A 13,710-nucleotide genomic window follows, 5' to 3' on the forward strand; every position below is an offset into this window, starting at 1 on the left:
CATGGCACACACTCTGTCATGGTCTGTGGTCCTGTGTGTGGAATGTGTGATGCGCGGGTAGCCACACCCCCAGGCTGGGCCATCACCGGCACACCTGCTCTCCATCGGGGTGATTACCTGAAGAGCTACTTAACCCACCGCTGACGGATGCTCCACGCCAGTCTGTTAATCACCTCTCTGTGATAACTAGACTCCTGCGAAAGCGTTGCATTCATATCTTGTTGGAGCTGTGTTAAATCTGCCTACTTGTGTCTAGGTTTCGATCCGGCGTTCAGCGTCTGCCACCTGCCTGTCCTCCTGCTCAATTGGATCACCCGGTACATCATCTGGCCCATCCACTACCTCCACGGATTTCCTTCTCACGGACTTCCCTCCCGAGCTCCCACGGTCCCGCTCTAATCGTAAGCCAACTGGTCTAACTCAATTTTAATGTGTTTCCTCCGCTTCCCGGCTCCCTAGTAATCTTCTCCCCTTTCTGTTGCAGCCTCCCACGGTCCCGATTCCGGCTTCCTCGCGTCATTGTTTCCCCGGGTTTTTTAGTTCTTCGTTTTGCTCCTTTGGTTTTCCCGGGTCGCCTTTTGTTGTTATAATAAAGTATCATTTTCTGCTAGCGCTTGAGTCTGTGCACGCGGGCCGCGACGCATGACACACTCACTGTTGTACCTCCTGACTTCTTCCATGCATAATAACAATTTGAACTAAAAATCTGGATTCAACCTGCTGCCAATGATTTTCATTCCAGTTCTTGTGTAAACTGGCCTACCTCATCTCCCTGTGTCCCTTCCTCAAGAACGCCTCTTGATAACAACCTTTACACTGACAATTTCTAATGAGGATTCATTGAACCTCGTGACTATATGGATTACCGAAGGGCCAGATGAATCTCTCGGGTCTTGTGTCAGGTCTTTGCTGGATTTTTTCCTTAATTCTTAAAGACATGACCTTGAGTTACGCTTCGCCTGCCACTTCCAGTTTCCTAAGATATGTCAAGTTTTCAGCTAGTAGTCCTTTAGGAATCACCTTGTTGGTGTAAAAACTTTAGTTTGTGCCTGTCAAACTGTGTTATGTTGCTATAGATTCAATTAAAGATATGTGAATAAATTATGTATTTTTGTCATTGGCTGATAAAATTAGCTCTTTGCTAAGTTGTCAGTTATGTGAGGATGCCACACAGAGCCTACGTTAAACTTTAATGGGCTGGAGATTCCTCTAGAAGTGGTCAGATACAAGAACTGGGCTGATAATGAGGGAAGAAGCAGCCAGTATCCAAAGGAATACTTTGACAGACCTCCAGAAATCCTGGAGAACCACTGCTCCACTTTCACTTGCTGCTCTAAGGCAGCTCCTTGAAAGCAGAGCAGAGCTCCTGTGAACAGCACTGCAGTCACGTTTTATAAGGTAAGCGGACATATTAGGAAATCCACCCTCCCGAAAATGACATTCTTTTATGTACTTCACTTAATAATTCTTTAAACATATACACTTTATTGGAAGGATTTGATATCACGAATGGTTTTACAGAAAACTCTGTGCCTCTGTTAGATCCCTAATTCTTTTATGTTCATGTGTGCGCCTGCACCACCTGCCATCATATCAGTTCATTTCCCAACACAAAGTGGACTGTAATGAGTCTCTGCATGGTAGCTGCCTACATGAAACCAGTCTGGTCATTACCAATGCAAAAATTCAGTTTGGTTTCAGGTTTGGATTGAAAAGCACACAAACACCAGTCGTTTGGATTCATCTATCAGACTTCAAAGGACCATCTGCAACCTTCAAAAACCCACGACCAAGTGAAACACACAAAAACGCACACACTGATCCTGGTGCTGTGGCGAGGCGCTGGGTGGAACAGCTCACTGGGGAGAGGCAAACAGTCTGCTCGGGATGCCTGCGACATTCCTCCAGCTCCATTGTCACATTGCTTCACTCCTCACACGTCATTATCTCGGCAGCTGTTACTGCACAGCACTCCCCAGAAAATAAACACACACAATCAGCAGACATTAGCTAGCTACCACAGCAGTCAGAAAAACATACTAATGTAATGTTCAGTTTAGTGCAGCCCAGCACACTGGGCTTGTAAGAAGCTATTCATGACCTTGAGTTGTAGAATGGAGATGGCACTGCGTTTCTCTGGGCTATAGTTTAACGAAAAAGCATGAAGATCTTGCATGTTGAACACTTTTTATATACAAAAGTTCTATTTAGATAAAAATGAGAAACACAGGTTCTCCAACAAAGTAGCAGCAATGTGAAAAAATCAGGCCACTCTTTCTGCGGTACCCCTGAGCCAGGAATTCGGACAGGAAGCTGCCTAAAAGCATACTAGTGATCAGGAGGTCATTGCATTGGAAGCAGACCCTGGAGCAGACCCCCGCCAAAAAAACAAACCCAAAGACACCAGGGTGATTAAATATCCCATCTGGCCTTGGAATAACTCCATAGGAGATGCTGGAGGAGGTGGGATGTCTTTGCTTAGATTGTAATCTTTGTCTTGCCTTTAATTTCAGGTTCATGAAATGTTGTGTCTTTAACTATCAACACACCTTTGTTGTACCTCAGAGTGAAGTTGATCTTATATGGTAGCTTCAAGTATAACTCAACAACACTTTTCCATAGTTCTGCCTGTCATTTGCATAATTTATATCCAGCTAAGAATGACTGGATTTAAGATCCAGTCCATTTGAATAATGCTGATATGTCAACAATCCTTTATTAACTCAGAAAGTAAAACACAGGCTGACTGAGGGCCTGGCTCTGGGCACATCGGCCCATTCACCAGAATAGTGAGTGTGCACCACAGTGCTGCAAAGGTAAATGCAGACATCAGCATATTTAGAAGCCTGATACTAACTTGCTGATGCCTAGCAAGTATCATCTTGGTTTTGTCAGGAACGCATTAGTCAAAAAAAAGTGATATGGATGGCAGGACTGTGTTCTGGGACCTCGTCTTCCTTCTGTGTGAAAATGTGGCGCAGCTGACAGCATGCACATATACGCCCTTCTGTGTACATGGAGCTGCTAAATTATCAGAGTGGGAATCAGGGAAAATGGACACAACATTTTAAGTGAAGCATTACACAACATGGATGTGCTGGGGAGAAAATATATTGCAAACTGGCTTGGAGCAGGACATCAGCTGAGCCATCAGGTGACGCTCAAAAGTTTGGTTATACTTTATGAGAACCGATGACAACAGGGCAACTTGCAATACTTGCAAAGTAGATATTTCATTTAAGGGAGGAAACACTACGAATATGCAAAAGCATTTGCTCACAAAACACGCGATGACCTTAAATGAATGTCGTGTTTTTAATTCCGCTCCGGACTCGTGAATCTCAACCCAGCAGCAGCGGTAACGTTTGCACGTCCTCTCCCGTTAATGCGGCAGGTAAATAATCAACTAACAGTGCATATTATGTTAGCGCGATCTGTCTTATTACAAACCTGCCATCACTGTGCATTTAGTGACCATGATGAGACAGAGTCTGGCTCAGATGCTGGCAGTTCTCGCTGCAGTCTACCGGCAGCGTCTCCTTTCAGGCAGGATAGACGAATGTCACCGAGCAGTGACTCAGTTTGTGGTCAAAGGCTTGCACCCGTTTGCCACAGCAGATGATTTTCGGTAAGTGAATGTGTTTAATTGTAGGCAGGGACATCACTGGATATTCTTGTGTAATTGCTACAGAATAATTGATGTTATACTTTGTTATTGCTACAGAAGAATATTTATTTTATTATTTTACATTTACAATATTTTTTCCTGGGGACCCTGTGACACCCCATTGAAGAGCCGTAGGCTGGATCTCTTAAGATCTCACTGTTGGGTTTGTAAGGCCATGTTACTCCTAAATTTCTATCTTATTCAAAGAGAAGATATAAAACAAAGTTCTAAGCTAATCGACCTTAGTGTTCTCCTTTTTTAAAAAGAATCGATAAAGAATCGAATCGTTAAACAGAATCGAAAATGGAATCGGAATCGTGAAAATCTTATCAATACCCATCCCTACTCTTGCTGAACTAACTACAGTAGTAGCCATTAGTGAACCAACATTCCACTCAAACTGTAATTGTTTACTTCTCTGTGACACTTTATGTAAGTCAGACCGTCAGCATAGTATTCAGGAAAAACTGCCTGAGAAAAATATTTCTTTAAAACCTGATCTGTGCAAATGTTGCTGATATTTTTCAGTCTGGATGAAAATCAATCACAAAAAACAATCCACGGACAGACAGACATGGCCACTTTCAAACGCTGCTACTGCTGCAGTGTTCCCATGTCTTCAAAGAGCCAGGGACATGCAACAACCCCACAACCAGGTTCAAAACTCCAAATGCACACTCAGCCAAACTCCCATGGAAAAAAAATCTGTGAGGGTGATCATTTCACGTGTAAATAAATCTCTAACTGCTACCAGTGGTCCAGCGTGTCCATGGATGCCTGCAGCATATGGCAGTGCTTCAGTGTTTGAGCACAAACATGAAAAAGTCTCTCAGCGGGTTCTGGCCAACTGTGGACACGAGGCTGTGAAGCAGGTGGGCTGTGAGCAACGCTCATCTACTGTTTCACTTGTTCCTATAATTAGAGGTCCGTCCTCAGAAGGTTTTCTCAAGTCTGAAGCTGTTCTGTGTGTGAGCCAGCACGTGACCCCATTGATATATTGCTACTATAACTTCAGAGCTCTGAAGCTTCAAACTCAATGTGGGCGTAGTGTATATAAAAAATTCCAATATACAAACACAGTGTGGCACCGTTCCAATTTATCTGAATGAACTGCATCGGTTAAAATTTGCCAAAAACTGCAATTTCTCTAATCACCACTTGAGGCTGAAAAACTAAAATGAATCTCCATAAACTCCAATGTTAAAGTGTTCGCTTTTAACCATGAAAAATATATATTCTCAAAAGAAAACCCCAATTTTTCCAGTTATTTATTGCAATTCAAGTTGTTCAAGTCCAATGAAGAGCTTGTCATGGTGTAAAGGTAAGTGGTGAACTGCCAGGTAGGTTATCCAAAACTGAAAAATAATGTATATTTCAGAATCATACAAAAAGGCCTTTTTCAGGAAACACAAAATGGGATAACCATTTAAAGCAGTTCTGCAGCAGTGGAGGTTGATCGAGCCTTGAAAGCTGGTGCTACTAATTCCTACAGGTGTTCCAACTTTTTTCTGGATAAAGTCAAGGTGTCAGTCAGTACAGTTTGCTTCACCATCACAAGGCCCTCGGGAACTGGGACAAACTCGCCATTAAACTACTGAAGACTCGAAGAAGGTATTATGGACTGATGAATGATAATCAAAATAACGCATCTTTGTATGCCGTCGAGTAGGCGAAAGGATGGTTCCACAGTGTGTGGCATCAAATATGTGTGATGGTCTGGGGCTGCTTTGCCGGATCCAGGGTCGGTGACTGAGAGGCTCCCTGAACCAAAACAGCTACCACGGCATTCTGCAGCACAGGTTCTGCACCTGGTTGGTCAGAGCTTTATCCTACAGCAGGATAATGATCCAAAACATAAGTCCAAGCTCTGCCAGAACTACCTCAGGAAAAAAGAACGAGATGATGAGCTTGAAAACATGGAGTGTCCAGCACATTCTCCAGACCCCATCAAGCTGGTTTGGGATGAACTGAACAGAAGAGGTTCAGTCAATCCCAGAGATGAACTGGTCCACAGGTCCAGCAAAGCAATTTACAAGTGCCACACATTTGTGGGAACTTCAGCAACAGATATGGGAAGAGCTTTCTGAAGAATATTTGATTTCTAATCTCAGCTGTTATATCTGCCAAAGGCGTGTCCTTTGTTGAGTCAAACGTTTAGAATACATTTCAGTCTGTAAATTGATTCCATGTTTTTATTTTTAACTCCATTTGGTTTTGTGTTCTATGCTTTCATTTCAGAGACATTAAACTCTCTGAAATGAGACATTAAACTGCATCATTTTCAACAAAAAACAGGAAAATTCTTGGACCGGTAGTGTTTATTTTATAGTGTGGCTTTCTATTGCTAATTTCCCCCTTCATAACAACTGTAAATGGTTTGAGCTGTACATGTTTATACATAGAACATGCTAAACAAATCTGCTAGCATCAGCTGTGAACCTATACTCAACATCTTTTAAAGTTTATGCCAAAGAGCCCATCCTATTATGTTCCTTGTGTAACACATACATTAAAGAAATGAAAAAAAAAACAATCCCAGAATATCGTCTGAAGATGAAAAGGCATAAGTACTTGGAAATGTAGGAACAGCACCTTAATTTTTAAATCACAAAATGTTTGTTTTTTTAAAAGGCCAGCAAAGCATGGCTTTTTAATTGTTCTATTCTTTCTAATTCTCTGTTTAACTGGGATATTCTATCAAGATTAACTAACTAATCCACTTCCACTGAAGTTGCATTTCTAAATTAACCAGCAGGGAAAGTGTTTGTAGAACTGGCACGTCCACTCAGTTTATAGGTTTATAGGAGTAACTGCTTATAGGTACAGAATATGTGTGTATGTTCACATTGGAAAGCAGATTATGGTCTTTACAGCTTCACAAACAACACAAATCACCCCCTCACACTGCTTCATTGGCTTCAATTAGCTGTGTCCCTGATATGAAACATGTGGACTCCTCAAAGCCTCATTTATGAGGTGGTTGTTTGTGTAGCTCATTAAAAAGTGAGTAAACCCACAGCGGAGCAGAGGGGAGCATCTGGATCAGCCTGACAACCGGCAGCAGGGATGTGAAGCTCTGGCCACTGTAGCTGATGAGAAATCATATTTCCTGGTTCTGCTCAGCACGCTAAAGCATCCTGCACAACATACGGCCAGTGCATCTACAATACTGCACTGTACTGTATTTTCTGAAAACGGTGCGACTGAAATGCCACAAATTGAATAAATCCTTATTACACAGAAAAGGCATTTTTGAATTCAACCCCTGAGCTCTAAGTCATCACTGATGATGATGCCAACCCTGCACGGTCAGAGTTCACGGACACGTGAAAGAGCCAGGTTTGCCCTTCTTTAAATCCAGGTTGGGTTTAGTCTCTATGATGGCTTATACCTGCGAGAGTTAATACTGTCCACAGTTTTATATTTGTAGTTTTAAATGATCACAAACGTGATCAGAACCAAACAACAAAAGTTCTATGTTCGTGTAATGGCAAGTGTACGTGGTTTTTGTGAGTTTTTGAGACCTCTACATCATCACTGTGGGTTTTTCCCATTGAAAAAGTGAAATGCATTGCAAATACATTTTAAGCAATACATCCAGACCCACTGATGGATCATTCTAACACTGCTGAGGGACAAATCAGAAAGAAAGAACAAAATCAGGGAGTAAGATCTCAGAGTTTGATTTATTCTGACGTTAACCCACATCTTAATACAATTTCTCATTACAGCCTGGATCCTATCACCACTCTGTCTCATCTCTACTGAGTGCTCTGCCACCTCTTATTGTGTCTCTCAGCGCCTCCTTTGTTGACACTCTGTGGCCCAGTCTGTCTCGTTTACCCCAACCGGCTCCGCAGGCCTCAGCTGTCGACCGTTAGTATTCCTGCTGCCAAGGCAGGGGACCACAGGGAGCCACACAAAGTCTCTCTCTCACACACACACACACACACACACACACACACACACACACACACACTTAGACTTGAACAGCCTTCACCTTCCTCATCTGGCATCCCTCAGGCATCGGCTGATTCTGTGTTTTGTGCATGTTTGTTGATGAGCTCGAGCTGCAGCGACAGACTAATAGGCCAGGGATTTTCATTCTTGCTCATTTGGTATTTTGTCCATTATTTTCCCCTTCTCATTTCCTTCACAGTAATGTTTTAGCTCTAATACATGGGCTGAATTATTGATGAAGCTGCCACCCTCCCCCTCCCCCCATCCGTCTGGGCAGAGGGACAGAAGAAAGGGAGGGAGGAAGGGATGGATGAGTGGAGGAGACAAGGTTAGAAGGAGTTGGAGGATGGGTGGGTGGATGGGGGAAACTGGACCAGAGACTGATGGATGGATGGATGGATGGATGGATGGTGTACAGAAGGACTGGACTGTCAATCTGTCTGCCCCCCAGGATGCCCAGCAGACCATGTAGGCAATGTTTACTGAACATGGATCCAAGCCATATGGTGCCACTTCAAGAACACACACAAATTGAGACACACACACACACACACACTTACACACACACACACTTACACACACACACACTCACACACACTCACACACACTCACACACACACGCGCGATTTTGGGCTAAGATAAATGTAGCAGTCATACTTGTTATACCCAACATGATCTGTGTGGCTCCCCGTCTTGCACAGTTTGGCTAACATACATAAGTAACAGCAACAAAAACAGGTTACAGAGATGGACACTGAGCACTGCAAATGCAAAGAATGTTCTTACTTGAAATAAATGAGTGTATTTAACTTGATCTATAGTGGATTTTGAAGCTTCTGTCACAGCACTGTGTCTGTGACCCAGTGTTTCGTGTGTGCTTAGTCATATTGTTTGATTATAGGTTTTGGTTCTGCTTGTGTTATATTTTGAGTCCTAGGATTTTGGTCTCTTTGCCTTTCTCATGTTCCCTCTGTCTTCCCAGTCAGTCGCGTCTCTGTCTCAGGGTCCAGTCTTGTCTTTGCGATTGTCTCGTGTTTCCTGTTTTACTTTGAAAGTCTTGTCCTATGTCAGTGTATCTAGTTTTGCTCTCTCTTGTCTCCGTATGTCTTATTAGTCCCAGCAGTGTTTCCCATTCCCTCATTAGTCCCTTGTATAGTTAAGTCCTGTGTTTTACTTTGCCCTTTGTCGTGTCGTGCCACTCCCATGTGCTGTGTGCTTCCTCCCTGTTCCTCGTCATCCTTGCTTCTAGCTTCCCAGTATAGTTTCCTACTGTCTTTGTTCCTCGTCCTTAGTTTCTAGTTTTCTGATTTTGGATTTTGTTTTTGCTACAGCTGCCTGTTGAGTTCATCCTTTCATGCCTGCAACCTGACAGCTTCACTGTCTGCACTCTCCTCCTGCACACTGTGTAGTTGTGCACACTTCATTTAATAATTTGTTCCTGATGTTTTTAATCTCTTAACTTCAGGCAGGTCACCAGTGACCTGGGTAAGGTTAGGTTTGGGTCTGTTTTAGCCACATGCTAAATATACAGATTTAAATTACTGGAAGATGATGATGACTTGGAAAGGCTCCTCCAGTTACTGTGTAATTAAATCTGATACGCAGTTTAATATGTTATACCATAAAGCACACATTTCATATGCAGGAGCCTGGCTGTTTGCAGTTGATGACGCTCACTCAACAAATCCCAGAGCAACGCCACCCTGCAGCCCTCCACGCACACGTCACACATCCTCCTCTCTGTCGTGCACTCATGCACACAGTTGTCAACAAAGTTGCAGTTGCATGGTAACGATTACACTGTGGACTGTGTGTTTGACTGCTGCAGTGGAGATTGTGGTTTCCATGTTTACTGTTAGGTTAGGCTGAACATAGCAGTCATCGTTTTGCATTTGAGCTGATGATGCTCTTTAGTCACACTTGCCAAACTCCACCATTACCCAAGGTTTATCCTGGGAACGAGGTGGGAGAGCAGCCAGGACAGCTCATGTGACATCTGCCTATATATTGCACAATGCAGTTGGACAAATCCACAAAGAGCTGCAAATCTCAGAGCTGATCACAGCTCGTCCACACAGAAAACAAATGCAGAGGAGCACGCAGCACAAATTAATTTGGCAATTATTTATAACGAGATCATTTTCCCCAGCGGCAGCGCTCCCACGAGATCTTAGGGTCCACTCACCTGCCAAATCCCACTTTGACTGCTGGTTGTGATCATGACTTCAGTTGTGACATGTTTAGACTTTTTGAGGATATGTGAGGCTTTCTCCTGTGTTTGTGCGGAGTCGAGTGTCAGCTTTAATAGGCCACAGAGTCCGAGACTTGTTAATAAATCTCAGTGTTTAAATGCTGAGCGGCATCCACAATCACGCCTCGCCAGCTTCAAACAGAGTGAACTGGGTCCTGTTGTTGTTGTTGATGTATGTAGCCTGTAACCGAAAAGCTGCAGCCGCGTGTTTAAGTCGACAGCTGCAATAAAGAACTCAGGTTGGGTCTCTCATGCCCCAATCCTGGGTTTCGGCACCACTGTAAACGATGCACGACAGACCCGACCACATGTTCGCACTTTCCAGTACACTTCTTTATTGCGGCCGTCGACTTACACACACGGCTGCAGCTTTGCAGCAGATGCAGCAGATGCAGCAGATGCTCTTATCATTAACGTAACTGCTGTGAATTTTATGTTCTGCTGTAAAAGTGATTCTGATGTTAAACATTAGTTCTGATGACGTTTTGCCAGGTAACTTGAGGCCCACCTGTCAGAACTCGCCACACACTTTGAGAACCGCTGTTCTAATGCACGATACTGGAGTCGTAAACTGCCGGGGAAGCTAAAAATCTAACCATTGTCTCCTCAGGACTTTTAAGGAAAAGGCAGCAGGATGCTGAAATATTGGGAAGCTGCTGGGAGAACAAAATGCATGGATGATTATACAGGATGCTAACGTCAAAGAATGCTAAAATGTGGGTGTGACACAGTGGAAGGAGCTCAGCAGAAGCACCTGCCTGTTCACCGTGATCATGTGACACCAAATTCAAATTATAACTACAATTTAACTCATGTAGGAAGAAAAACGCAACATCAGCTCCACTCACAGCAAGTTTCCTTTTGTACATCAGCTTTGACGAGCAGCCTCTATGTTTAGCTCGGGAGAGCACAGCAGCAGCAGTGAATCTCCAACCTGAATTTATTTATTTTATTCTGGTGTGTTTAACAGTTAATGTTAAGACACATAATTTAAAGAGCTCCTTTAAAGCAGACTGAAGATAATGAAGAACAACTCAAACAGGCAGTGTGCATATAACACGAGTAATGACTGCAGATAAATGCTGGACTAACTGTTTCACCACCACACGAGAATCTGCCTCATCTCGAAGTTTCACATGTACTCTTATCTCTGACAAAAAAACTGAATTTGCTCACCAAAGTCGGCGAGTTTCAGCTCTCCAGTGTCGCTAATGAGGAGGTTTTGGGGTTTCAGGTCACGGTGAAGAATGTACCTCTGGTGGATGTAGGACAGACCTCTCAGCAACTGGAACAGGAAGAGCTGGAAAACAACCAAAAAACAGGTGAACAGAGGGAAGTGACTCTGACATAACTCTTTACAAACGTTACACTGGACCAAGACGGGCTCTTTTTCTCCATCATGCTTTAACGATTATCCTGATATTTGTCTCTGCCTAAATCTCCATCTTTCTGCTGTAGCAATGACACTGAGCAGGCGTGGAGTGCACAGAGGTGTGGAAAAACCTATTCATCACTGAGGTGCTGGGACTCCCCTCCAGTGCAAGTGAAAACAGGCATGAAGCTTACATGTCATCTAAAAAACAGTAAAGGCACACACAGACACCCCAAAGATCAATGTGGAGCCATCAGTCAAGAACACAGTCGTGCTTCCTTCCACTTGAATTACTGAGGACTGCTGCATTGACTGCTCAGAGCGAGCATATTGAAGTGTTTACACCTTTAATACGACCTTTCCAACACATGAATTGTAGCTTGTATGTTTGATCAATCTGGCTTGATTTTGCTGGTAGTCTATTCGCTATTATGGGAGTTCTTCAGAGAAAGGAGAAGAAGCGACAGAAGGAAAGTGTGGAGGAGTGTGAGATGTGCATGAAATCGCAGCAAACATGCAGAACTGGTTGGAGCTGCTGCCTCCTTTTTTATTTCCTGTAAAGGGTGGGCCAGAGGACTGCTGACAGCACAGAATAAGAGGGCACTATTACACGAAAATCCGTCTGCATTCACCCACAAGGGACATCATTCAGCATCCTTGCTTTGATTTCTTCGTTTTTTGCATATTTGTCAAACTTCAATGTTCCAGATCATCAACACATTTTAATATTAGACAAAGATAACAGTTTAAGGTGATGTTTCATTTATTAAAGCATAAAAAACCCTATCCAACCCTCCACCCTTTGTTCAATCATGAATTTATTGTGATTAGAAGAAAGAAAGAAAGTGTACTTTATTGATCCCCGTGGGGAAATCCCTCTCTGCAATTTTAACTCAGTGAAGCAGTGGGCAGTCATTGGGCGCCCAGGGAGCAGTGTGTAGGGATGGTACCTTGCTCAGGGGTACCTCAGAGCTGTTCAGAGGAATCAAACCCCCAACCTTCCGATCATGGGGCCACCACTCTACCTACTGAGCTATCCCTGCCCTGGATAAAACCCCATTTATTTGAAAGCTGAGTGTAACTTCACTAGCCACACCCAGGCCTGTTGAATCAATAAATCCCTTAAATATAACCTGTGTGACAAAGTAGGGTAAACTAAAATGTGTCGAAATGCAACATATCATGCCAGATGATGAACAATGTCACTGGTTACGAAGGTTGCAAAAGCATTTCCGAAGCTTTGGGACTCCACTGAACCAAAGTGAGAACCATTATCTACAAATCTAGAACCCTGGAACAGCGGTGAACCTTCTCACGGGTGACCGGCCTACCAACATTACGCCAAGGAGCATCGACGGCTCATCCAGGAGGTCACAAAAGAACTCGGAACAACATCTGAGTTTTTGACCTTAACTGCAGACGTGACTCACCTCAGTTAAGGTCCAAGTTCATGATTCAGCAGTAAGAGATTGGGCACAAATGACATTTATGGAAGAGTGGGGTGGCTGTAGCTCAGGAGGTAGAGCAGGTCAGCTGCTGATTGGTGGTTCGATCCCCGGTTCCCCAAGTTTGCATACCAAATATCCTTGGGTAAGATACTAACCCCGACTTGCTCTCCGATGCATCCATCGGAGTATGAATGCACAATGAATGAATAACAGTTCGAAAACCTAAATGAATTAAAAGAATTCTGCATAGAAGAGTGGACTAAAATTCCCCCACAGTGATGAGACAGACTCATTGCCAATTATCACAAATGCTTGACTGCAGTTCTTGCTGCCAAGGCCATCACAAGGAGAAGAAAAGCAACCAATACCATGAGATTTCTGCATAAACTTAGGCTCGTCTGTTTATCATTTTTTATACATTTAACAAGGACAATTTTTCTCAAGAAGAAAAAATGATCTGTGCAAATAATGCAGCATGAAGCCAGTTTGTTGAAGCCATTCTGGGCCCCATGAAACACTGATCAGAAGGAGAAAACCATCCAGCAGAGATCTGAGTCATCGCAGGCGTTAGCACTAACCCTATGCCTGGCTAGTGGCACCTGCAACATTTTGCAGAAAGCCCCCAAAAATCGAGAATTTCTTTGGGAAAAATGTGAATAATTTTTCACATGTGTGTCAGTAAGGATGACAATTTTTCATAGACTTGGAAGTCAAATATTCTGATTGTGATGGTGACATGTACCTCAAAGGATTAGCCATGCTCAAGGAATTCATTTATACACACAGCTCACATAACACAATCAAAGTGCAAAGTAGAACCTGATTAGAAGCGAGGTTCTACAAATTAAAAACAATATTTGCGCTTCTTTGAAACCACTCATGAAAATGCATGAATGCGCTTTTGCTGACACATTTAAATGCATGTATTTAGAGACACACAGCACCTCAGACTGACAACAGCCCTCATAAATCCCTGTTGCACACACAAAACTATTTTAGGTTTAAATATATA

At 43.2% G+C, this 13,710-nt stretch overlaps 1 protein-coding gene across 2 annotated transcripts in view; it reads right to left on the reverse strand.

The window, feature by feature from the left end:
• Positions 1-13,710, reverse strand: part of cdk14 (cyclin dependent kinase 14) — a 177,960-nt gene that overhangs the window by 59,590 nt on the left and 104,660 nt on the right. For both annotated transcript variants that reach the window (XM_085364984.1, XM_085364983.1), the window contains exon 8: positions 11,055-11,178. In XM_085364984.1, the coding sequence (XP_085221110.1) occupies positions 11,055-11,178 (124 nt within the window). The remainder of the gene's footprint in view (positions 1-11,054; positions 11,179-13,710) is intronic.

The sequence above is a fragment of the Diplotaxodon limnothrissa genome, linkage group LG11 (genome assembly GCF_057381915.1).
Source record: "Diplotaxodon limnothrissa isolate DT_005_m linkage group LG11, D_limnothrissa_male_GT1.1, whole genome shotgun sequence".
NCBI lineage: Eukaryota > Metazoa > Chordata > Actinopteri > Cichliformes > Cichlidae > Diplotaxodon > Diplotaxodon limnothrissa.